Source organism: Oncorhynchus gorbuscha, linkage group LG13 (genome assembly GCF_021184085.1).
Source record: "Oncorhynchus gorbuscha isolate QuinsamMale2020 ecotype Even-year linkage group LG13, OgorEven_v1.0, whole genome shotgun sequence".
Lineage (NCBI taxonomy): Eukaryota > Metazoa > Chordata > Actinopteri > Salmoniformes > Salmonidae > Oncorhynchus > Oncorhynchus gorbuscha.
This window is the reverse complement of record NC_060185.1, coordinates 83620336-83645612: the sequence shown is the minus strand read 5'-3', so window position 1 is coordinate 83645612 and position 25277 is coordinate 83620336. Positions and strand designations below refer to the sequence as shown.

The 25277-nt window shown below is 42.4% G+C and overlaps 4 protein-coding genes across 4 annotated transcripts; 2 read left to right on the top strand and 2 right to left on the bottom strand.

Annotated features, from left to right (window-relative positions):
- Nucleotides 1-1487: 1487 nt before the first annotated feature.
- On the bottom strand, nucleotides 1488-4298 carry LOC123993612 (phospholipase A and acyltransferase 4-like). Its single transcript, XM_046295954.1, has 6 exons — nucleotides 4173-4298; nucleotides 3770-3844; nucleotides 3326-3434; nucleotides 3036-3172; nucleotides 2629-2760; nucleotides 1488-2405 (listed from the first exon to the last, which is right to left on the bottom strand). Exons 2-6 carry the CDS (start codon nucleotides 3782-3784, stop codon nucleotides 2259-2261), a joined length of 540 nt encoding a protein of 179 aa, XP_046151910.1. The 5' UTR covers nucleotides 3785-3844; nucleotides 4173-4298; the 3' UTR covers nucleotides 1488-2258.
- A 2777-nt stretch (nucleotides 4299-7075) lies between these two features.
- LOC123993613 (phospholipase A and acyltransferase 4-like) lies at nucleotides 7076-10113 on the top strand. Its single transcript, XM_046295955.1, has 5 exons — nucleotides 7076-7119; nucleotides 7584-7692; nucleotides 7846-7982; nucleotides 8257-8388; nucleotides 8612-10113. The coding sequence occupies exons 1-5, from the start codon at nucleotides 7105-7107 to the stop codon at nucleotides 8744-8746; spliced, it is 528 nt and encodes a 175-aa protein (XP_046151911.1). The 5' UTR covers nucleotides 7076-7104; the 3' UTR covers nucleotides 8747-10113.
- A 6939-nt stretch (nucleotides 10114-17052) lies between these two features.
- LOC123994157 (phospholipase A and acyltransferase 4-like) lies at nucleotides 17053-19514 on the bottom strand. The gene is made up of 6 exons (XM_046296678.1): nucleotides 19397-19514; nucleotides 18983-19057; nucleotides 18622-18730; nucleotides 18332-18468; nucleotides 17925-18056; nucleotides 17053-17701 (listed from the first exon to the last, which is right to left on the bottom strand). The coding sequence occupies exons 2-6, from the start codon at nucleotides 18995-18997 to the stop codon at nucleotides 17567-17569; spliced, it is 528 nt and encodes a 175-aa protein (XP_046152634.1). The 5' UTR covers nucleotides 18998-19057; nucleotides 19397-19514; the 3' UTR covers nucleotides 17053-17566.
- A 103-nt stretch (nucleotides 19515-19617) lies between these two features.
- ints5 (integrator complex subunit 5) lies at nucleotides 19618-23473 on the top strand. Its single transcript, XM_046296677.1, has 2 exons — nucleotides 19618-19845; nucleotides 20109-23473. Exons 1-2 carry the CDS (start codon nucleotides 19766-19768, stop codon nucleotides 23071-23073), a joined length of 3045 nt encoding a protein of 1014 aa, XP_046152633.1. The 5' UTR covers nucleotides 19618-19765; the 3' UTR covers nucleotides 23074-23473.
- The last annotated feature ends 1804 nt before the right edge of the window (nucleotides 23474-25277 follow it).

Below are 25277 nucleotides of genomic sequence, written 5' to 3'. Positions count from 1 at the left end.
AAACATAGCACATATTTATGTCAAACCACCACCGCAGACATAGCTCATTAGCATAGCCAAGTAGGAAAAAATATGCAATCAACAAAACGCAGGATTAAAAAAAAAATCATTTCACTAACCTTTTGAAATCTTCATCAGATGACAGTAATATAACATGTTACACAGTACATTCATTTTTTTTTTCAATAATATGCTATATATATATCCATAAATCTCTGTTTACAATTACGCATCGTTCAAAAAATGCTACTAAAATGTCCTGAGAAATGAAATAGCTCCGGCAGATAACGTCAGCTAACAAGGAATACACATCATAAACTTTGACTAAATATGCATGTTTTACATATGTATAGCAAGATACACTTCTTCTAAATGCAATTGCTGTGTTACATTTAATTTTAACGTTACATTTTGCGTTCACTAGGCTATAATAGGGAGTCGGAGCTCCCACATTAGCATAATGACTCCTCTATCTTGGAGTCGACAGAAACCCAAAATTAATACATTAAATATTCCCTTACCTTTGTTGTTCTTCCATCAAACGACCTGGAAGGGATTATACTTACCAAACCAGCGTTTAGTTTTCAAGTCTGCGTCTTTCGGTTCTCAAAATACCCACATTTCGGTCGAAATGTACGCAAAATTGAAGTGGGTGCGCACCAAAACGTTGAAATTATATATTATATGTCGAGTTAACTTGTCAAACTAACTTCATAATCAAGCTTTAACATGTTATAAAGGTGTACAGCAATTTTGAGAACAAACAGAAACACAGGCACCGTTCAATCGATCTTGGAAGTAAGAGGGGACTTGACCACTGCACACAGAAAAGTGACAGGTGTTTTTGAGTGACTGGGAGCTTACCGCGTGCTCAAACTCTTGCGAGCGGGCGATTCTCACAATGACAAGCCCCATTGAAAGCTGAGATCAAGCTGAACACGTGGAGACTGTTCCTGGAGCTGTAACTGTTTGGGAAGGGTGTTTGCGATGACGTCAAAGGTGGCCCAACTTTTCAGATGAGAAGAGATAGTTTGGGAGAATGCATATTTTGAGAGTTCTGCTTTACATAGAGACAAAATTTAAACGGTTTTAAAAGCTTTAGAGTGTTTTCTATTCAATAATATTTTTTATTTGCATATATTAGCAACTTTTGACAAAAAATAATTATGTTTACTATGGGCACGCAATTATTCCAGCGGGGGCAGTAGACAGCCCTATCCCTAAAAGGATATTATGGGTCAATCAAAATAAATCAGCCAAGACCTCAGAAAGAGTGTATGTAAACTTCTGGTCCACTGGGAATGTGATGAAAGAAATAAAAGCTGAAATAAATCTATCGACTATTATTCTGACATTTCGTGTTCTTAAAATATAGTGGTGATCCTAACCGACCTAAGACAGGGAATTTTTACTTGGATTAAATGTCAGGAATTGTGGAAATGTATTTGGCTAAGGTGTATGTAAACTTCCAAATTAAACCATTTATAGGGCAGCAGCCTCTAAGGTGCTACTGATGGCTATTTAACAGTCTGATGGACTTGAGATAGAAGCTGTTTTTCAGTCTCTTGGTCACTGCTTTGATGCACCTGTTCATAATGCTGTCAGTCATTACGAAGCGATTCAAGCAGCATTAGATGTATCCACTTCAACCCTAACCAGGAGTAGTTCTGTGGGTCCTTTTATTTAGTTATTTAACTAGGCAAGTCAGTTAAGAACAAATTCTTCTTTAGCCAAACCCTAACGACGCTGGGCCAATTGTGCGCCGGTTATGATACAGCCTGGAATCGAACCAGGGTTTGTAGTGATGTCTCTAGCACTTAGATGCTGTGCCACTCGAAAGCCCTGGGTCCTTTAGACAATTTTCTTCATGATAGAAACATTAAAACTACAGTGGAATACCATTTTATCCCATTATAAAGAGAGTCTACATAAATATGTTAAAACTTTAGTAGGGAAACATCATAGCTTATAAGTAACTGTCAACATTTTTTAAACAGCTAGTTTAGTCTAGCAAGCCTGCAAGGTTATGGCCCCTCCAAGGCTGTATACCTTGGAATTATAACCAGACACTTTTCCTCCTTTTGTGCTTTCAATTCATATCTGTTTAACTGTAAAAAATAAAAATATTATGGAAATACTCAACCCTTCCTTCTGAAAGCCCCAGAATTATACAAGTGACGATGGCAGTACTGTAGTTTAAAAAATAATCTATTCGGCTTATTGATGACTGGCTGCTCAGGAAGCTATTATACAGTTGGTCACTTATATTCTTCTTTTTCTTCATTCTTCTTCTTCTTCCTTCCACCTCTAAAGATGCCCACGACAAATGCAATGATTCTGATACCCAGTGTGGCCACTATTCCCAGTGTGGCCACTATTCCCACAGTTTTCACAACCTGACGAACCTGGGCAGAAAAAGACTAACATTAATTTGAATGAATTGATTGAATGAATGACTGATTCAGAAACAGTATCACAGCATAGATGCTTTGAATGTATAACAACAAGTACACCAGTTACTCTACACTCACGTGTGTCTTGACCAAGTTGAGAATGTTATTACGACTCACAAATATACTACGCTGAGCACAGTACAACTAGCGTTGAGCACCAGTCCACTGTACCTACCTGTCGAGACTCAGCCTTTCCATATCTCAGATCTGTGACAAAGTGCTCACAGTTTCCCCTGAAGACAGAGTAGGGCATCTCCTGATCCACATAGGCCAGGGCTTCCGTCAGTATCTCATGTATGGGTCTGACCTATAATGATAATATAATAATACTACATGCCATTTAGCAGATGCTTTTATCCATAAGCGAACTTGCATGCATACATTTTTATAAGGGTGGCCCCAGTGGGAATGGAAAACACTATCCTGGTATTGCAAGCACCATGTTCTATCAACTGAGCCACACAGGATCACACAGGCTGTGTCCCACATGGCACCTTATTCTCTACATAGTTCATTACGTTTGACCAGAAGCTCATGGGGTGCCATTTGGGACACAACCTTAATGTACTTACTGCTACTGACCTGGTATTTCTCATCCAACTGGTTGTTTACACACCACTGATCCTGCCCTACCAAGTCCTTGTTCTCTTCCTTCTTCACCTTACCCTTGTCACTGAGCACAGACATCATGCTGTTGGCCCTGGCCCCAGGTCCCTCGGCTGGGGAGCAAAGAGACATGGGTGAGGGTGAGGGAAAGGTTCAAGGGAGAGGGTGCACAGACAAGACATCATCAGTGTCAAAGTTGAGTTGAATGTACTCTATAGCTACAGTATATACATTGTTGAGTACACTATATCAAGAGTATTACTCACAGGGTGGGGACAGGTGAACAACAAAGCCGTCACCAACGTACAAAGCCCAGTGCTGGTAGTTCCCTCTGAATATCTCTTTCAGATCTCCTGGCTTCGGCTTCTTATCATACTGTGAAAAATAAAATAAAATGATGAAACCATTAAGAATGATTTAGCAATCTGTGTATTGGCACAATGTTGCTAGACACCATCTTGTTAAAGTGCCAAGTATGCAGTTTTGAAAGGGGAAGTTCTCAGATCAGGGAACTATAAAAAGTTCTTCAGTCATGACTCATGCATTTTACAAACACAATGTAAATATGTTCTAAACAAACAGATAAGACTACATAGAGACAGAGGACAACAAAAGGTACAAACACAATGTAAATATGTTCTAAACAAACAGGTAAAACTACATAGACTACATAGAGACAGAGGACAACAAAAGGACTGGACTTTACTTACCAATGTTGGAGCCATGGTTACTGTTATTTCCTTTACACAGCTTTGATTTCCCTTCACTGAGCTTCGATCTCAACTCTTTATGTCAAAATGAAACCAATGGGTTATATTTAGGGGGCCTGTTACCATAACACACGAGCTCACAGAATATTAGGCAATCTATTGACAAATACATTGAACACCGATTTCATTTCACTGTGTTTTGGTGTCTATAAAAACATGAATTATGCAACGAAATAGATCGCTAACTGACCACAGACAGCACACAACAGAGACAGTGTTTGCGTGCTGTCAAGAGTCATGGTGTGACTTTCGATCCCAGTTAGCTACCTAGCTATTTGTATTCTTCCTCACACACGTATTTCTGTCCAGATAATTTAAATACATTTAAATGCATATAACTTACAGTAAGTTCGGTGTCGTGGCCTCGATGTTGCTTACTTTCACTTAGAACATAGAAGTACAAATCAGACGTCAACTTCTTTTTCTTCCTCGACGAGGTTTAACGGCGGTTGGCAGCCAATAAATGTTTCATTACCGCCACCTACTAGACCGGAGTACAACTCCCTTATACTTTGCTTGAAAACATAAATAAATCAAGTATTACCCTACCATCTAACACTACACTCACAATTTAAAAAAATAAATAACATAGTAATAAAAAATAATATATATATTTTTTAATAAAAAATAATAATAGTAATTTTGTGACCCCAGACACCCGTTTAACGTCCCAGCTGAAAGACAGCACGCTACATAGGGCAATCACTGCCCTGGGGTATTGGGATATTTTTTTAGACCAGAGGAAAGAGTGCCTCCTACTGGCCCTCCAACACCACTTCCAGCAGCATCTGATCTCCCATCTTGGGACCGACCAAGACCAACCCTGTTTAGCTTCAGAAGCAAGCCAGCAGTGGGATGCAGGGTGGTATGCTGACGTCAAGTCTCGCACACCCAAAAACCTCTCTGCAGCTACCACCACAACCTACATTTTTTGTGACTTTTACGTTCCATCCCTGCAGTACAGTTAACAACCATTGCTATAAATTCAAAAAATCCTATCTTACTGAAATATAAACTCAGCAAAAAAATAAACGTCCCTTTTTCAGGACCCTGTCGTTCAAAGATAATTCGTAAAACTCATACTGCAAGGAGGCATGAGGATTGCAGATGTGGACAGGGCAATAAATTGCAATGTCTGTACTGTAAGACGCCTAAGACAGCGCTACAGGGAGGCAGGTCGGACAGCTGATCGGTCTCGTGTAACGGATGTGAAACTGCTAGCTAGTTAGCGGTGGTGTGCGCTAAATAACGTCACTTGCTCTGAGACCTTGAAGTAGTGGTTCCCCTTGCTCTGCAAGGGCCGTGGCTTTTGTGGAGCGATGGGTAACGATGCTTCGTGGGTGACTGTTGTTGATGTGTGCAGAGGGTCCCTGGTTCGCGCCCGTGTATGGGCGAGGGGGCGGTCTAAAGTTATACTGTTACACTCACAGTGGCAGTCCACGTGTCATAACACCTGCACAGGATCGGTACATCCGAACATCACACGTGCGGGACAGGTACAGGATGGCAACAACAACTGCCCGAGTTACACCAAGAACTCACAATCCCTCCATCAGTTCTCAGATTGTCCGCTATAAGCTGAGAGAGGCTGGACTGAGGTCTTGTAGGCCTGTTTTAAGGCATGTCCTCACCAGACATCACCGGCAACAACTTTGTCTATGGGCACAAACCCACCATCGCTGGACCAGACAGGACTGGCAAAAAGTGCTCTTGGAGCACTGGGTCCGTGGAGGGTCTGAGCTTGGTCAGCATCAACGGACTGAGCTTGTTGTCATTGCAGGCAATCTCAACGCTATGCGTTACAGGGAAGACATCCTCCTCTCTCATGTGGTACCCTTCCTGCATGCTAATCCTGACATGACCCTCCAGCATGACAATGCCACCAGCCATACTGTTCGTTCTGTGCTTGATTTCCTGCAAGACAGGAATGTCAGTGTTCTGCCATGGCCAGTGAAGAGCCCGGATCTCAATCCCATTGAGCAAGTCTGGGACCTGTTGGATCGGAGGGTGAGGGCTAGGAACATTCCTCCCAGAAATGTCTGGGAATTTGCAGGTGCCTTGGTGGAAGAGTGGGGTAACATCTCAAGGCAAGAACTGGCAAATCTGGCGCAGTCCATGAGGAGGAGATGCACTGAAGTACATAATGCAGCAGGTGGCCACACCAGGTACTGACAGTAACTTTTGATTATGACCCCCCTTGTTCAGGAACACATTATTCAATTTCCGTTACTCACATGTCTGTGGAACTTGTTCAGTTTATGTCTTAGTTGTTGAATCTTATGTTCATACAAATATTTACACAAATTTGCTGAAAATAAACACACTTGACCGTGAGAGGACGTTTCTTTTTTTGCTGAGTTTATATAATTTGTTGGCCTATCCCTCTGTACTGGTACAGATCTACTACTCACTCCACTCCTCTCAGGATCTCACCTCCTTGACCCATCTTTCTCTACTTTCTTCACTGCCTCAGCATATGACAACTTCCTCACTACTCTAATCCTGAAAACCTCAACCTGCTTCTCTCACATGGGACATTTTTGATCCCCAGCCCCATGGGCACCCCTAAAATTAACACATACCACTACATCCCCAAAAGCTCGACACCTGTAACAACGTAATGTATTCGGTACAAAAGCTTGTATGCGATAACTTATATATCCTAACATCACTTTGTCGGGCAAAGACACAACATCAACATTTTAAAAAACAGACAACGACTCTTATGTTTTCAAGCAAAGTATAAGGGAGTTGTACTCCGGTCTAGTAGGTGGCGGTAATGAAACATTTATTGGCTGCCAACCGCCGTTAAACCTCGTCGAGGAAGAAAAAGAAGTTGACGTCTGATTTGTACTTCTATGTTCTAAGTGAAAGTAAGCAACATCGAGGCCACGACACCGAACTTACTGTAAGTTATATGCATTTAAATGTATTTAAATTATCTGGACAGAAATACGTGTGTGAGGAAGAATACAAATAGCTAGGTAGCTAACTGGGATCGAAAGTCACACCATGACTCTTGACAGCACGCAAACACTGTCTCTGTTGTGTGCTGTCTGTGGTCAGTTAGCGATCTATTTCGTTGCATAATTCATGTTTTTATAGACACCAAAACACAGTGAAATGAAATCGGTGTTCAATGTATTTGTCAATAGATTGCCTAATATTCTGTGAGCTCGTGTGTTATGGTAACAGGCCCCCTAAATATAACCCATTGGTTTCATTTTGACATAAAGAGTTGAGATCAAAGCTGTGTAAAGGAAATAACAGTAACCATGGCTCCAACATTGGTAAGTAAAGTCCAGTCCTTTTGTTGTCCTCTGTCTCTATGTAGTCTTACCTGTTTGTTTAGAACATATTTACATTGTGTTTGTACCTTTTGTTGTCCTCTGTCTCTATGTAGTCTTACCTGTTTGTTTAGAACATATTTACATTGTGTTTGTACCTTTTGTTGTCCTCTGTCTCTATGTAGTCTTACCTGTTTGTTTAGAACATATTTACATTGTGTTTGTACCTTTTGTTGTCCTCTGTCTCTATGTAGTCTTATCTGTTTGTTTAGAACATATTTACATTGCGTTTGTACTATGCAGGAGTCATGACTGAAGAACTTTTTATAGTTCCCTGATCTGAGAACTTTCCCTTTCAAAACTGCATACTTGGCACTTTAACAAGATGGTGTCTAGCAACATTGTGCCAATACACAGATTGCTAAATCATTCTTAATGGTTTCATCATTTTATTTTATTTTTCACAGTATGATAAGAAGCCGGAGCCAGGAGATCTGATAGAGATATTCAGAGGGAACTACCAGCACTGGGCTTTGTACGTTGGTGACGGCTTTGTTGTTCACCTGGCCCCACCCTGTGAGTAATACTCTTGATATAGTGTACTCAACAATGTATATACTGTAGATATAGAGTACATTCAACTCAACTTTGACACTGATGATGTCTTGTCTGTGCACCCTCTCCCTTGAACCTTTCCCTCACCCTCACCCATGTCTCTTTGCTCCCCAGCCGAGGGACCTGGGGCCAGGGCCAACAGCATGATGTCTGTGCTCAGTGACCAGGCTAAGGTGAAGAAGGAAGAGATCTGGGATGTGGTAGGGCATGATCAGTGGTGCGTAAACAACCAGCTGGATGAGAAGTACCAGGTCAGTAGCAGTAAGTACAGTAAGGCTGTGTCCCAAATGGCACCCCATGGGCCTCTGGTCAAACGTAATGAACTATGTAGAGAATAAGGTGCCATGTGGGACACAGCCTGTGTGATCCTGTGTGGCTCAGTTGATAGAACATGGTGCTTGCAATACCAGGATAGTGTTTTCCATTCCCACTGGGGCCACCCTTATAAAAATGTACGCATGCAAGTTCGCTTAGGATAAAATCAACTGCTAAATGGCATGTAGTATTATTATATTATCATTATAGGTCAGACCCATACATGAGATACTGACGGAAGCCCAGGCCTATGTGGACCAGGAGATGCCCTACTGTGTCTTCAGGGGAAACTGTGAGCACTTTGTCACAGATCTGAGATATGGAAAGGCTGAGTCTCGACAGGTAGGTACAGTGGACTGGTGCTCAACGCTAGTTGTACTGTGCTCAGCGTAGTATTTTTGTGAGTCGTAATAACATTCTCAACTTGGTCAAGACACACGTGAGTGTAGAGTAACTGGTGTACTTGTTGTTATACATTCAAAGCATCTATGCTGTGATACTGTTTCTAAATCAGTCATTCATTCATTCAATTCATTCAAATTAATGTTAGTCTTTTTCTGCCCAGGTTCGTCAGGTTGTGGAAACTGTGGGAATGGCTGCAATGGTGGGCTTCGGAGTCCTTGCTGTTGCAGGTATCGCAGCGGCCATCTTTGGAGGTGGAAGCAAGAAGAAGAATGAAGAAAAAGAAGAATATAAGTGACCAACTGTATAATAGCTTCCTGAGCAGCCAGTCACCAATAAGCCTAATAGATTAATTTTTTAAACTACAGTACTGCCATCGTCACTTGTATAATTCTGGTGTTATCAGAAGGAAGGGTTGAGTATTTCCATAATATTTTTCTTTTTTATAGTTACACAGACATTAATTGAAAGCACAAAAGGAGGAAAAGTGTCTGGTTATAATTCCAAGGTATACAGCCTTGGAGGGGCCATAGCCTTGCAGGCTCCTAGGCTATGCTAGCTGTTTAAAAAAAATATATATTTTTATTGTCAGTTACTTATAAGCAGTGGTGGGAAAAGTACCCAGTTGTCATACTTGAGTAAAAGTTAAGATAACTTAATAGAAAATGACTCAAGTAAAAGTGAAAGTCACCCAGTAAAATACTACTTTAGTAAAAGTTTTAAAGTATTTGGCTTTAAATATACTGAAGTATAAAAAGTAAATGGCATGGATAAAATGTAGTCCGGTTCTTTTACTTTTGATACTTAAGTACATCATTTTCTTGTTCTTTAATTTTTGGGTAGCCAGGGACATGCTCCAACACTCAGACATCATTTACAAACGAAGCAAGTGTTTAGTGAGTCAACCAGATCAGAGGCAGTAGGGATGACCAGGGGTGTTCTCTTGATAAGTTTGTGAATTAGACTATTTTCTTGTGCTGCTAAGCATTCAAAATGTAATGAATACTTTTGGCTGTCAGGGAAAATGTATGGAGTAAAACGTCCATTTTTCTTTAGGAATGTAGTGAAGTAAAAGTTGTCAAATATAAATAGTAAAGTACAGATATCCTAAAAAACTACTTAAGTAGTACTTTCAAGTATTTTTAAGCAGTGGTGTAAAGTACCTATGAAGTTTTCCTACTAAAGTTTTAACATATTTATGTAGACTCTCTTTATAATGGGATAAAATGGTATTCCACTGAAGTTCTAATGTTTCTATCATGAAGCAAATTGTCTAAAGGACCCAGGGCTTCCGAGTGGCACAGCATCTCAGTGCTAGAGACATCACTACAAACCCTGGTTCGATTCCAGGCTGTATCATAACCGGCTCACAATTGGCCCAGCGTCGTTAGGGTTTGGTTAAATAAGAATTTGTTCTTAACTGACTTGCCTAGTTAAATAACTAAATAAAAGGACCCACAGAACTACTCCTGGTTAGGGTTGAAGTGGACACATCTAATGCTGCTTGTATCGCTTCGTAATGACTGACAGCATTATGAACAGGTGCATCAAAGCAGTGACCAAGAGACTGAAAAACAGCTTCTATCTCAAGTCCATCAGACTGTTAAATAGCCATCAGTAGCACCTTAGAGGCTGCTGCCCAAAACACATAGACTTGAAATCACTGGAAACTTTAATAATGGAACACTGGTCACTTTAAAAAATGTTTTCATATTTTGCATTACTCATCTCATATGTATATTCTACTGTATCTTAGTCTATTCCTCTCCAACATTGCCCGTCCAAATATTTATATATTCTTAATTCCATTCCTTTACTTTGGATTTGTGTCCATTGTGTGTATTGTTGTGAAATTGTTAGATATTACTGCACTGTTGGAGCTAGAAACACAAGCATTTTGCTATACTTGCAATAACATCTGCAAAACGTGTATGTGATCAATAAAATTTGATTTGATTTGAACAAAGTCATACTTTTAATACAAATATTGGATAGAAAAAATTTGAAATATTAACTGGTGTTTGATCTTTAAAAACTTGAGTTTGAAGAGTTTGTTTTTTAAATATATTGATAAACTGAACCTTATTAGCATTTTAGCTTAGTCGATTAAGTCTTATCATCCTCTTGGATATAAGTTTTGATAGGTTTGGTTTTTGAGCTTGAACTATTAATCATTAGTTCTAAAAGATACATATGAGGGGTGCCGTAATGACGCTTGGGAGGGGCTGAGTGCAGGGAACACAGTCACGTAGCAGTACTGATAAGGGGAGGAACCTTTTAAGGCCCAGATCACTCAGCTCCCTGCCTAGAAATAATGATGCAATGTTTGACAATAATGAGACTCCACCCAAAGTGGGGTATGTATACTACCATGGGTGAAACCATGTTTTTTTGTTTATTGCAGCTGTACTGACCCTCTGGGAAGAATAAACTTGGTTTTAAGCTTTCATAGTGTCCATTGAGTTTGTACTCTGAAAATTAGAAGCTAACAGTTTGTACATGTTTTTATAAGCATTGTTTGGTCTCTTATAGGTTTGGGGTCTACTTAACTTATACTTGTCTTAGTAAACAAAATAAACACCTCTGTTGGCCCACTGCAAGTCCCAGAAGGAACTTCAGTGGATTTGGATGTTGACTCTTGGCAGAAGTAGAAATTGTTCTGAATATCTTTGTAAAACACTGCACACGCTTTCACATAAAACACAGGCTGTGTATTTTATTGTCATGGTTTATTTAGGAATTGTTCACATGGTACACAAGAATCCACCTTTATAAAACATTGCATCTGATTTTACTGTCTTCTTCCATATGAACTTCCCTCCCTACCCATCCACAACATATTTAAAAATCACAGCACAGCTCACCTGACCACATAACACCAGTAAATAGTGCTGCCATCCAACAAAGGCACAAACAGAACCTTCCCTTTCCCTTGACCCAGCCAATCTAACAAGATGGACAGAATGATTTTGCACTTTATGATTTGATATTAAATAACTCAGTGACTCCATAAATATATAGGAGGAATCTACAGGTAAGATTTCATGATAACACTGTCCATGTTCAATAGTTTGGCTTCGAGTCAGTCAACCCACCATCACTAATAATAATAACTGATTGGCTCAGAGGGGATGTAGCCTGGTCTATATTATTCATCTGCGTACAGTTCATCAACAGAGACCAGGGCCACGTTCAGTAGGCAAACGTTGTGGAACGTTGAAGATAGAAATATCATGAATAGACATGACATGATTCCTTATTCTATGCAAGAGGCATGTTTGTTCTACATAACATATTTCTAACTGTTCCACAACGTTGTGCCTTGCTGAACGTGTCCCAGCATTACCCTTCAGGGAAGTACCATATGTCGTTTGGTAGGTAAGTCACAAATACAGACCCATGCATGAAGACTATCAGTCTTATTTCTACAGTGTGACAGCTCATATAAAACATTCATAACCCATTTATGTGTATATGTCAAATAAACATTCAGCATATACACACACTTTATATCATTTTTTAAGACAATTTGACTTGAATCTGTTTATAATTGTATAATAATCCTAACAGTAGTAATTATCGTGTTCTGGGTCAGTTGGAATGATTGATGTGCATTGTGTTTGGGGACAGGTAAAGTACAAAGTCTGAGTACCAGAATGATTCCATGAGGGTTGAATAGGAGCCATGTGTCTGGGGTTAAGGCTGATGGATCCTAATAAATGTTCTAGAGCACTGTCTAATATCCTTACAGTTTTATATCATTATATACTCTTAATATGAATATATAGATATTTTATATTCTTAGAGAATGAAGGTAGTGTTAAGTTTCAGCTCTTTGTGTATGAGAAGTGTAATTATCTAGTGGACTGCAGTCGACTGTAGGAATGTGTACTCCCAATAACTAAGGCACGGAGGATCAAGAAGGTTCCGGACTCAGGCTGGGACACGAGAACACCAAGAGGAGGAACAGACTCAGTTCCTGTCCAGAAACAGAGACTGATTATTTATCTTAGAAATACAAGGAGGTGACTCCGCCTAGTCGGAACGTGTATAGTGCATTCGAAAGTATTCAGACCCCTTGACTTAAAAAACACTTAATTGACATTACAGCCTTATTCTAAAATGGAATAAAAAAATTCCCCCTCAATCTACACACACTGCCCCAATAATGACAAAGCAAAAACAGGTTTTTAGACATTTTTCAAATGTATTTAAAATAAACAACTGAAATATGACATTTACATAAGTATTCAGACCCTTTAACCAGTACTTTGTTGAAGCTCTTTGGCAGCGATTACATCCTCGAGTCTTCTTTGGTATGACGCTACAAGCTTGTGTCGTGACGTTGTATTAGTTAATGTGACGACTGTTGCTCATCGAATGATTAAAGTTTCTTATTGCGTGATTAACTGAATCAAGCAATTATTAACTCATTAACCTGGGGCACCATGGGAAAACTAGTTTTATTGAGTTTCTATTTCCCAAATTAACTCAAAGAATATCAGAATATCGATTTTACAACAGCCGCTAATTAACCAGTTACCTCTACCAATCTCGTTCTGAACGTCGTATAGTCCGTGAATCTGCACGGACCCGGGTCTCACCAATGAGTTCGTACCACACCAATCTTAGTTAAATATTTATTGACCAGAAAGCTAAAATGATGATAAATGATGCACATAGACAAAACACATTATAGGCTATTAATTAGAACTTAGTATAATGGGCCAACACACTATGGGGCGGGTTACCCAAAATGGGGATTTCAAAGAGAGAGAGAAAAAAGAAAGTACACAAGAGAAATATACATTTGGGTGAATTTGTCAGCTATGCTATTCTAACCCTAGCTTTGCCCCAAACTGCCGCTCTTATGGGTCAGAATATAATGATGTAATTACGTGGGGAAGACCTCCGAGGATTCTCTGTGTGGACCGTTCAGGGGACAGTTCAGACTGCTCGATGACGCACTTCTCCTGCGCACCTTTCTGGTCGTCCTCATGATGTCAGTGTCCTTTTGGCTTAGGAGTCTGTTCCTGTCACGCCCTGACCACGCCCTGAGTATTCTTTGTTTTTTAAAATATATTTTGGTTAGGTCAGGGTGTGACATGGGTGATGTATGTGTTTTAGGACTGTCTAGGGGTTTTGTAGGTTTATGGGGTTGTTTACCATCTAGGTGTTTATGTATGTTTATGGTTGCCTAGATTGGTTCTCAATTAGAGGCAGCTGTTTATCGTTGTCTCTGATTGGGAACCATATTTAGGCAGCCATCTTCTTTGGGTATTTTGTGGGTTATTGTCTATGTCTAGTTGCCTGTGTCTGCACATTTGTAGTATAGCTTCACGTTCGTGCTGTTGTTTTTGTAGTTTGTTTAGTGTCCGTCTTCATTAAAATATAACATGTATTCAATTCACGCTGCGCCTTGGTCTTCTCACTATGACGAACGTGACAGTTCCCTCACCTCTGTAGCTCAGAGCGCACAGCATAGGAATGAAACAGTGTAGATACCACGATTCCATGGGAGATGGAGGCTGGGTGGTTCGACTTGAATTCACCCGCTTAGACACAGCTACTCAACTGTAGCTTGGGTAGAAAAAGATTTCTCTGTCTTCAAACTTGCGTTGCGTTTTGGGTTTGTTGACTTTTTAGACCTTGGCTGCAGCTTGGGTCACGTAGTCTTGTCTGTAAATTCTTTACTCACAGGTTTTATACCATTGGGTCAGAAGTGGGCGTAACAACGTCATCTATTAACCTTTTATAACAAAACAAAAATGACATACATTTTCATATTCCATCTATCGTCATGACCACCATTGTGGCTGACAGAAACCATTGTTCCAAAGTCCCTTTATTTCATGTTTAATGTTCTGAGGCTGGTTCTCCGTAGTAACAGGACAAAGGAATTTGTCTGTGGCCTGAGATTTACCAGGGGCGTGAGGGGTCATAAAACCCCCACATCTTCAGAACCCTAGATCTCTCCTCCTCTGTTGGGGTTGAGAGATAATCTGTAGGGTTATGGTCTCCTGTAACCTGACCTGATCAGGACAGTCAAGACACTTGGCACACCTGGATTAGGGGAGTTTCTCCCATTCTTCTCTGCAGACCTTCACAAGATCTGTAAGAATGGATGGTGAGCGTCGCTGCACAGCTATATTCAGGTCTCTCTAGAGATGTTCGATCGGGTTCAAGTTTGGGCTCTGGCTGGGCAACTCAAGGACATTCTGAGACTTGACTCCTGTGTTGTCTTGGCTGTGTGCTTAGGGTCATTGTCCTGTTGTCAGGTGAACCTTCACCCCAGTCCGTGGTCCTGAGCGCTCTGGAGTAGGTTTTCATCAAGGATAGCTCTGTACTTTGCTCTGTTCATCTTTGCCTCGATCCTGACTAGTCTCCCAGTCCCTGCCATTGCAAAACATCCCCACACCATGATGCTGCCACCACCATGCTTCACCGTAGGGATGGTGCCAGGTTTCCTCCAGACGTGACGCTTGGCATTCAGGCCAAAGAGTTCAATCTTGGTTTCATCAGACCAGAGAATCTTGTTTGATTTTTGCTCTGACATGGACTGTCAACTGGGGAACCTTATATGGACAGATGTATCAGATGTAAATGGAATTGCTCAATGTACTTAAGTATCAAAAGTAAAAGCATAAACCATTTAAAATTCTTCATATTAAGCTATTTTCTTGTTTCTTTTTGTTGACCGATAGCCAGGGGCACACTCCTACAACCAACCAAAGCATTTGTGTTTAGTGAGTCCGCCAGATCAGAGGCAGTACGGATGACCTCATGAGAAGGTCCCTGGTCATCCATACTGCCTCTGATCTGGCGGACTCACTAAACACAAATGCTTTGGTTGTAGGAGTGTGCCCCTGGCTATCGGTCAACAAAAAGAAACAAGAAAATAGCTTAATATAAAAACATGTACAAACTGTTAGCTTCTAATTTTCAGAGTACAAACTCAATGGACACTATGAAAGCTTAAAACCAAGTTTATTCTTCCCAGAGGGTCAGTACATCTGCAATAAACAAAAAAACATGGTTTCACCCATGGTAGTATACATACCCCACTTTGGGTGGAGTCTCCTCATTATTGCCAAACATTGCATCATTATTTCTAGGCAGGGAGCTGAGTGATCTGGGCCTTAAAAGGTTCCTCCCCTTATCAGTACTGCCACGTGACTGTGTTCCCTGCACTCAGCCCCTCCCAAGCGTCATTACGGCACCCCTCATATGTATCTTTTAGAACTAATGATTAATAATAGTTCAAGCTCAAAAACCAAACCTATCAAAACTTATATCCAAGAGGATGATAAGACTTAATCGACTAAGCTAAAATGCTAATAAGGTTCAGTTTATCAATATATTTAAAAAACAAACTCTTCAAACTCAAGTTTTTAAAGATCAAACACCAGTTAATATTTCAAATTTTTTCTATCCAATATTTGTATTAAAAGTATGACTTTGTTCAAATCAAATCAAATTTTATTGATCACATACACGTTTTGCAGATGTTATTGCAAGTATAGCAAAATGCTTGTGTTTCTAGCTCCAACAGTGCAGTAATATCTAACAATTTCACAACAATACACACAATGGACACAAATCCAAAGTAAAGGAATGGAATTAAGAATATATAAATATTTGGACGAACAATGTTGGAGAGGAATAGACTAAGATACAGTAGAATATAACATATGAGATGAGTAATGCAAAATATGAAAACATTTTTTAAAGTGACCAGTGTTCCATTATTAAAGTTTCCAGTGATTTCAAGTCTATGTGTTTTGGGCAGCAGCCTCTAAGGTGCTACTGATGGCTATCTAACAGTCTGATGGACTTGAGATAGAAGCTGTTTTTCAGTCTCTTGGTCACTGCTTTGATGCACCTGTTCATAATGCTGTCAGTCATTACGAAGCGATACAAGCAGCATTAGATGTATCCACTTCAACCCTAACCAGGAGTAGTTCTGTGGGTCCTTTTATTTTGTTATTTAACTAGGCAAGTCAGTTAAGAACAAATTCTTATTTAGCCAAACCCTAACGACGCTGGGCCAATTGTGCGCCGGTTATGATACAGCCTGGAATCGAACCAGGGTTTGTAGTGATGTCTCTAGCACTGAGATGCTGTGCCACTCGAAAGCCCTGGGTCCTTTAGACAATGATAGAAACATTAGAACTTCAGTGGAATACCATTTTATTCCATTATAAAGAGAGTCTACATAAATATGTTAAAACTTTAGTAGGGAAACTTCATAGGTACTTTACACCACTGCTTAACAATACTTGAAAGTACTACTTAAGTAGCTTTTTAGGATATCTGTACTTTACTATTTATATTTGACAACTTTTACTTCACTACATTCCTAAAGAAAATGATGGACGTTTTACTCCATACATTTTCCCTGACAGCCAAAAGTATTCATTACATTTTGAATGCTTAGCAGCACAAGAAAATAGTCTAATTCACACACTTATCAAGAGAACACCCCTGGTCATCCCTACTGCCTCTGATCTGGTTGACTCACTAAACACTTGCTTCATTTGTAAATGATGTCTGAGTGTTGGAGCATGTCCCTGGCTACCCAAAAATTAAAGAACAAGAAAATGATGTAGTCCGGTTCTTTTACTTTTGATACTTAAGTACATTTTATCCATGCCATTTACTTTTTATACTTCAGTATATTTAAAGCCAAATACTTTAAAACTTTTACTAAAGTAGTATTTTACTGGGTGACTTTCACTTTTACTTGAGTCATTTTCTATTAAGTTATCTTAACTTTTACTCAAGTATGACAACTGGGTACTTTTCCCACCACTGCTTATAAGTAACTGACAATAAAAATATATATTTTTTTAAACAGCTAGCATAGCCTAGGAGCCTGCAAGGCTATGGCCCCTCCAAGGCTGTATACCTTGGAATTATAACCAGACACTTTTCCTCCTTTTGTGCTTTCAATTAATGTCTGTGTAACTATAAAAAAGAAAAATATTATGGAAATACTCAACCCTTCCTTCTGATAACACCAGAATTATACAAGTGACGATGGCAGTACTGTAGTTTAAAAAATTAATCTATTAGGCTTATTGGTGACTGGCTGCTCAGGAAGCTATTATACAGTTGGTCACTTATATTCTTCTTTTTCTTCATTCTTCTTCTTGCTTCCACCTCCAAAGATGGCCGCTGCGATACCTGCAACAGCAAGGACTCCGAAGCCCACCATTGCAGCCATTCCCACAGTTTCCACAACCTGACGAACCTGGGCAAAAAAAGACTAACATTAATTTGAATGAATTGAATGAATGAATGACTGATTTAGAAACAGTATCACAGCATAGATGCTTTGAATGTATAACAACAAGTACACCAGTTACTCTACACTCACGTGTGTCTTGACCAAGTTGAGAATGTTATTACGACTCACAAAAATACTACGCTGAGCACAGTACAACTAGCGTTGAGCACCAGTCCACTGTACCTACCTGTCGAGACTCAGCCTTTCCATATCTCAGATCTGTGACAAAGTGCTCACAGTTTCCTCTGAAGACACAGTAGGGCATCTCCTGGTCCACATAGGCCTGGGCTTCCGTCAGTATCTCATGTATGGGTCTGACCTATAATGATAATATAATAATACTACATGCCATTTAGCAGATGCTTTTATCCATAAGCGAACTTGCATGCATACATTTTTATAAGGGTGGCCCCAGTGGGAATGGAAAACACTATCCTGGTATTGCAAGCACCATGTTCTATCAACTGAGCCACACAGGATCACACAGGCTGTGTCCCACATGGCACCTTATTCTCTACATAGTTCATTACGTTTGACCAGAGGCCCATGGGGTGCCATTTGGGACACAACCTTACTGTACTTACTGCTACTGACCTGGTACTTCTCATCCAGCTGGTTGTTTACGCACCACTGATCATGCCCTACCACGTCCCAGATCTCTTCCTTCTTCACCTTAGCCTTGTCACTGAGCACAGACATCATGCTGTTGGCCCTGGCCCCAGGTCCCTCGGCTGGGGAGCAAAGAGACATTGGTGAGGGTGAGGGAAAGGTTCAAGGGAGGGGGTGCACAGACAAGACATCATCAGTATCAAAGTTGAGTTGAATGTACTCTATATCTATAGTATATACATTGTTGAGTACACTATATCAAGAGTATTACTCACAGGGTGGGGCCAGGTGAACAACAAAGCCGTCACCAACGTACAAAGCCCAGTGCTGGTAGTTCCCTCTGAATATCTCTATCAGATCCCCTGGCTCCGGCTTCTTATCATACTGTGAAAAATAAAATAAAATGATGAAACCATTAAGAATGATTTAGCAATCTGTGTATTGGCACAATGTTGCTAGACACAATCTTGTTAAAGTGCCAAGTATGCAGTTTTGAAAGGGAAAGTTCTCAGATCAGGGAACTATAAAAAGTTCTTCAGTCATGACTCCTGCATAGTACAAACGCAATGTAAATATGTTCTAAACAAACAGATAAGACTACATAGAGACAGAGGACAAGAAAAGGACTTTACTTACCAATGTTGGAGCCATGGTTACTGTTATTTCCTTTACACAGCTTTGATTTCCCTTCACTGAGCTTCGATCTCAACTCTTTATGTCAAAATGAAACCAATGGGTTATATTTAGGGGTCCTGTTACCATAACACACGAGCTCACAGAATATTAGGCAATCTATTGACAAATACATTAGAAACTGATTTCGCTGTGTTTTGGTGTCTATAATAAAACATTATGCAACGAAATCGATAGCTTGCGTAGCTAGATACGTTCACTGACCACAGACAGCACAAAACAGAGACCGTCTTTGCGTGCCGTCAAGAGTCATAGTGTGATGTTCGATCCCAGTTAGCTACCTAGTTATTTGTAATCTTCCTCACAAGTATTTCTGTAAAGATAATAATTGAAATACATTCAAATTATTATACTTACAGTAAATTCGGTGTCGTGCGGATGTAGCTTGCTTTCACCTCGAACACAGAAGTCAGAAGCGTCAGCTATCAGCTGACTCAAAAAAAGAAAACAAATCAGAGCGGCGTCTGTTGGAAGCGTGCGCGCTGACGTTGATTTCGAAGTAACTGTGTCAGGCCAGTAGATGGCAGTAAATATATTTTTCTGCATTGCCGCTCCGTAAACATGATAGAATAATAAAATAAAGACTTCCGGTTTTGGAGCGCCTTTTGATATCTAGACCGACCATTACTTAAAAAATATCATAATATTTCAGGTGTAGAGTTGGTTATTCTTAGCTTGTTACTAGGGGAGAGTTAATGTTCTATTTTCAGTTTGGGAAGTTGAACGATGTCTGGCTTTTTTGACGGAACTCTCCTGACAGTCACCATGCAGACCTCTCTCGCTCACTCACCGCAGAATGCACTTAGGTTTGTTGCTTAGCATAGCTAGCTAGCCAACCAGCCAGTAGTAGTAGCTACAGTATGTGGCTGATTCCCTACTGTACCAGAAAGTTATAAGGCTGTTATTATGCTAAGGGTATTGTGGAGAGATGTGGTTAGCATTTTTCAATTATATTTATGAAATATTCTAGTCAGAGAAGAGAAAAATTTAACCAATTAGAATCACATTTGTTAGTTTATAGATTTTTTTGCAACTGAACTTTTATTGTGTGTGTGTGTGTTTTGTGTAGCCCCCAGGAGCTGTCCCATGAGATCAAATCCTTCATCAGTGGCGTGGACCAGACCCAGGGTCGTAAACTCAGCGTCCGTGATCATGCCCGCTGTGCAGTGCGTCTGCTACGATCCGTGCCTGCATGTCGTGGGGCGGTGCTTGAGCACCTAAGGGGCGTTTACAACGAGCATGTATCAGCCTTTCTTCACAATCTGGAGGCGGACGGCGAGGGCGACGGGGACTCCAACCTGGAGGACGTCATCATGGAGGTCCATGGCGTCCTGGCAGAGTTCATCAAGCTCAACCCCCGAGCCTGGGCTCCCCTCGTCTCCACCTGGGCTGTAGACCTGCTGGGCCAGCTGAGCTCCAAGCATGCTGGTCGCAGGGCAGCTCCCCAATCCTCCAGCCTCAACGAGCTGCTGCAGCTGTGGATGTCATGTGCAGCTACCCGCTCCCTCATGGAGGCCTATAACCAGTGCCTGGCGGCCATGATAGCCTGGTGTCCTGATCAATGTGTGGACGCTCTCCTGGACACCTCGGTGCAGCACTCCCCCCACTTTGACTGGGTGGTGGCCCACATCGGATCCTCCTTCCCGGGCACCATCATCAGCCGCGTCCTGGCCTGTGGCCTTAAAGACTTCTGCTCCCACGGAACGGCTGACAAGGGTCAGGGAGACAAGAGCAACCGAGTGCCTAAGATCGGCTCTGTGGTGGGGATCCTGGGCCACCTGGCGGCGCGGCACTCTGACAGCATCCGGCAGGAGCTGCTGAGGATGTTCCAGGAGAGCCTCAGTCCCCCGACTATACCCCCCAGCTCTGGGTCCACCTCCTGGGAGCACTCAGCTCAGCTACGCCGAGGCGCAGTGCCCTTCCTCCTTCAGCTGGCGGCGCTGTCCCCCTCTCTGCTGGGCGCCGTGTCCGCTGAGCTGGTGGAGTCTCTACGGCCTCCAGTCTTGCTCCAGCTCCAGGCTGTTCTACAAGGTCTTCCCAGGGACGAGCTGGACAACATGATGGGGCTGGTTGTTCACCTCATCGCCCAGAGCCCTGCTGGAGGGGCACGCATCCTCCGTTTCCTCGCTGACACGGCCACCCCCGCATCCGTCATTATCTCCGGCCCAACGCCTTCCCCTCACGAGGGGGTCCGGGAGGCCTGTGACCGCCTCCTCCAGATGCTTCTGCTGCATCTCCACAAGCTGGTCTACACCTGCTCAGAGGGGGACGACGGCTACTACAGCCGCCCCCACTCTCCCTCCTCCCAGGCCCCCCGGGTAGTCCCCTTTCTGGACGAGATGCAGTCACACGTGGGAGAGCTGTGTGCCGAGACATTGAGGCTGGAGAGGAAGCGCCATCTCTGGCTGCACCAGCTGCTGTGTCTGCTGTCTGTGTACAGGGGCCCCAGTGTAGCCACGGAGGCCCTCTGTCAGCTGCTCACCCTGGCACGGAACCCAGACCAGCTGGCCCTGGCCTGGCAGCTCCACACCCCGCTGTCCACGTGCCTGCCAGGCCTCATCCCTGCAGCCGTGACCCGCTGCGTGGCCCAGATCCACACACACACCCTGGGACCCAAGCAGCTCTGCCAGCTCCTCCTCAACCTGGCCTCTGCCATGCAGAGTGTACAGGAGGAGGAGAGGAGGGGTCCTGGAGGCATGGGAGGAGGAGGTGCTAGTCCTCAGTCCTCCATGGCAGTGCAGGTTGGAGCAGCGGTCTCGGGACACCTCCATGATTTCTGCCCTCTGCTCCTCCACAGTGACCCGGCGGTATCCCACGCTGCCGTGCGGCTCCTGTCCCGCAGCCTCCTCCCCCGTGCCACCCTGCCTTCCCACCTGCTGCTCGTCTGTCGGGCCGCCGTCACACACTTCTTCCTGGCGCTGCGGAGGAGAGTACAGGCAGGGAAGGGGAGAGACGGAGGGCAGGGAGGAGAGGCGGTGAACTGTTCGGTGCTCCTCCTGTCCCGTCTGGCAGGTTACTCCCCTCTAACCCTCAAATGTGTCCTGCTGCAGCTGGTGGAGGGAGCTCTACATAAAGGAAACGCTGACCTGTTCGGAGGGCAGAGCGAGGACATTAGAGGGGACACCCCCATCTCCCCGTCCTTGGCCCCTGACCGGGGGGGCTTCCTGCTGGACATCAACTGCAGGTTCGGCACCACGGTCAACTTCTCTGGCAGTGTGTGGTCTGTGTTCCATGCTGGGGTGATAGGGAAGGGTCTGAAGCAGCGCAGCGCTACGCCTCACCCCGACGCCGCCAGTGTCATACAGAACGTCCAGACTCTGCTGGCTGTCACCGTCCAGTGCTGCAGCGCGCCATCTGGGAATGGTCGCAACAGTGGCGGTGCCCGACACCAATCCTCTGTCGTTCCCGATGAGCCGCCGCCCATCAACGCTGAGGCGGCCAAAATGATGGCGGTGACGCTGGTGGAGTATATTTGCCCCGACGTGGCCAACGGGGAACTGTCATGGCCACCAGAGGAACACGCACGCACCACTGTAGAACGTGACATACACATCCGCCGCTGCTTCGAGGCCCACCCTGTCCTCTTCCCTTTACTCCATGTTGTGGCTGCCGGGCATCCTGCGCTCTGTTACTGTTCTGCGGTGCTCCGGGGCCTGCTGGCCACTCTGCTAGCCCACTGGGAGGCTTCGAGGGAGCCTTTGGCAGTAGACTCCCCCTGGCACCTCCAGGCCTCCTGCATGCTGGTGTCATGTATGGGCGAGGGCCAGCTGCTGCCCCCGGTGCTGGGCAACGTCCACGAGGCCTTCCCCTACCTGACGCCCTTTGAGGTGAGGCTTCTCCTCCTGGCTGTGTGGGAGTATGTGAGGGGCAATGGCCCCATGCCACAGAAGTTTGTCTTCAGTGCCGAGAAGGGCCTGTTCTGCCGGGATTTTGCACGGGACGGGGACGTGGCGAGATACGTAGCGCCCATCCACAGTGTCCTGCATAAGAACATTGACCGGCTGGGGCATCTATGCTGGCGTTTCCAGCTCTGAACAAGGGAAGGAGAGAACTGAAGGAGGGATGGATGGATGAAGAGGATGCAAGAAGGGGACGCTTGGGATTGATTGTGAAAGATGAGGAAGGTGTGGTTATAGGTCATTGTGGAGATGTTGCTTTGCCGTTTTCTAAGTTTGGTTTTTGCTCTCACTGTCATCTTGTTCTGTATGCACTCTGAAGCATACAGTGCCTTCAGGAAGTATTCATACCCCTTGACTTTTTCCACATTTTGTTGTGTTACAATGTGAGATATTAAAATGGATGTAATTGTCAACGGTCTACACAAAATACTCTTTAATGTTAGTGGTGGAAAAAGTACTCAATTGTCATACTTGAGTAAAAGTAAAAGATACCTTAATAGAAAATTACTCAAGTTAAAGTCACCCACTAAAATACTACTTGAGTAAAAGTCTAAATGTATTTGGTTTTAAATATACTTATGTATCAGAAGTAAATGGAATTGTTAATGTACTTATGTATCAAAAGTAAAAGTTTAAACCATTTAAAATTCCTTATATTAAGCAAACCAGACGTCACAATTATAAAAAATAAAAAAAGATTGACGTATAGCCAGGGGCACACTCCAACACTCAGACATAATTTACAAACGAAGCATTTGTGTTTAGTGAGTCCGCCAGATCAGAGGCAGTAGGGATGACCAGGGACGTTCTCTTGATAAGTGTGTGAATTGGACCATTTTCATGTCAAAATATAATGAGTACTTTTGGTTGTCAGGGAAAATGTATGGAGTAAAAAGTACATTATTTTCTTTAGCAATGTAGTGAAGTAAAAGTCATATAAATAGCAATGTACAGATACCCCCAGAAACTACCTAAGTAGTACTTTATAGTATTTTTTACTTAAGTATTTTATACCACTGTGTAGTGGCAAAGTGGAAGAAAAATTATAATATTTATAAGAATGAAACACTAATATATCTTGATTGGATAAGTATTCAACCCCCTGAATCAATACGTGTTAGAATCAACTTTGGCAGTTTTTACAGCTGAGTCTTTCTGGTTAGACTCTTAAGAGCTTTGCACATCTGGATTGTACAATATTTGCACATTATTATTTTAAAGCATATCCATAACATGATGCAGCCACCACCATGCTTTAAAATACGAAGAGTGGTATTCAGTGATGTGTTATGTTGGATTTTCCCCAAACATAACGCTTTGCATTCAGGACATGAAATTCATTTTTCTGCAACATTTTTTTGCAGTTTTACTTTAGTGCCTTATTGCAAACAGGATGCATATTCTGTACAGGCTTCCTTCTTTTCACTCTGCCAATTAGCTTAGCATTGTGGAATAACTACAATGTTGATACATCCTCAGTTCTCTTATCACAGCCATTCAACTCTAACTGTTTTAAAGTCATCATTGGCCTCGTGAAATCCCTGAGTGGTTTCTTTCTTCTCCGGCAACTGAGTTAGGAAGGACCCCTGTCTTTTTAGTGACAGGGTGTATTGATACACCATCCAAAGTGTAATTACAGTTTTTCCCAATTGCTAAAACACAATTTTGCTAACTAGGCTGGTTTTATCAAAATACTTAACACAATTCACAAAACCACACACCCAAACTGCAAAAAACCTCATATATCCTGCAAAATGAAGCCCTGCAACCAAAACTACATATAGCATTATCGAAATCAAACGTTTACATGAAATGGCACACACTTCATTCATATAACCAGATTTTTGTCTAACCAACTACACACTGTTGGGCATAATGAAAAGCACTCTCATCTTTAGTATGCTTTGCCATGATACCAAAATAGTTCAAATTGTAGAAAATTCTTCAGATGCACAGAAATATTTGTAGATACACACACATGCTGTTGAAACTTTTTTTTTTTTTTTCACCAAACAAGTCAGTGCAACATATGCACAGCAGATATATTTACATTGGACTGAACAAAAATATGATCACAAAAAAAACACTAAACTGAAAAAGAAAAGGCAAGAAAAATAATAAGGCAGCATCTTGCTGCACAGCTGGTTCTGGCCACAACGCCTCGTCCACATCACAGGCAATATCTTCCCTTGCCAGACATCGAGGGAAGAAGCGCCTTGAGTGCCTTATCCATCCCTGAATCGCACCCACATCAATCTCATCACGTGCCTCTTCCATAGCCTGCACAAGAGGCCTGCGCACAAAGGGCTGCCAGTCGTATACCTTCCACCGCCATGCCG

Excerpts from the sequence above, each read along its gene's own strand:
- LOC123993612 (XM_046295954.1), bottom strand. Across the intron at positions 2,761-3,035 it reads AGTTGGATGAGAAATACCAG|GTCAGACCCATACATGAGAT; the intron begins GTCAGTAGCAGT and ends TTATCATTATAG. Across the intron at positions 2,406-2,628 it reads GAAAGGCTGAGTCTCGACAG|GTTCGTCAGGTTGTGAAAAC; the intron begins GTAGGTACAGTG and ends TTTTCTGCCCAG.
- LOC123994157 (XM_046296678.1), bottom strand. Across the intron at positions 18,057-18,331 it reads AGCTGGATGAGAAGTACCAG|GTCAGACCCATACATGAGAT; the intron begins GTCAGTAGCAGT and ends TTATCATTATAG. Across the intron at positions 17,702-17,924 it reads GAAAGGCTGAGTCTCGACAG|GTTCGTCAGGTTGTGGAAAC; the intron begins GTAGGTACAGTG and ends TTTTTTGCCCAG.
- ints5 (XM_046296677.1), top strand. The coding sequence starts at position 19,766 with ATGTCTGGCTTTTTTGACGGAACTCTCCTGACAGTCACCATGCAGACC. Across the intron at positions 19,846-20,108 it reads TCACCGCAGAATGCACTTAG|CCCCCAGGAGCTGTCCCATG; the intron begins GTTTGTTGCTTA and ends TGTTTTGTGTAG.
- LOC123993613 (XM_046295955.1), top strand. Across the intron at positions 7,983-8,256 it reads AGCTGGATGAGAAGTACCAG|GTCAGACCCATACATGAGAT; the intron begins GTCAGTAGCAGT and ends TTATCATTATAG. Across the intron at positions 8,389-8,611 it reads GAAAGGCTGAGTCTCGACAG|GTTCGTCAGGTTGTGGAAAC; the intron begins GTAGGTACAGTG and ends TTTTCTGCCCAG.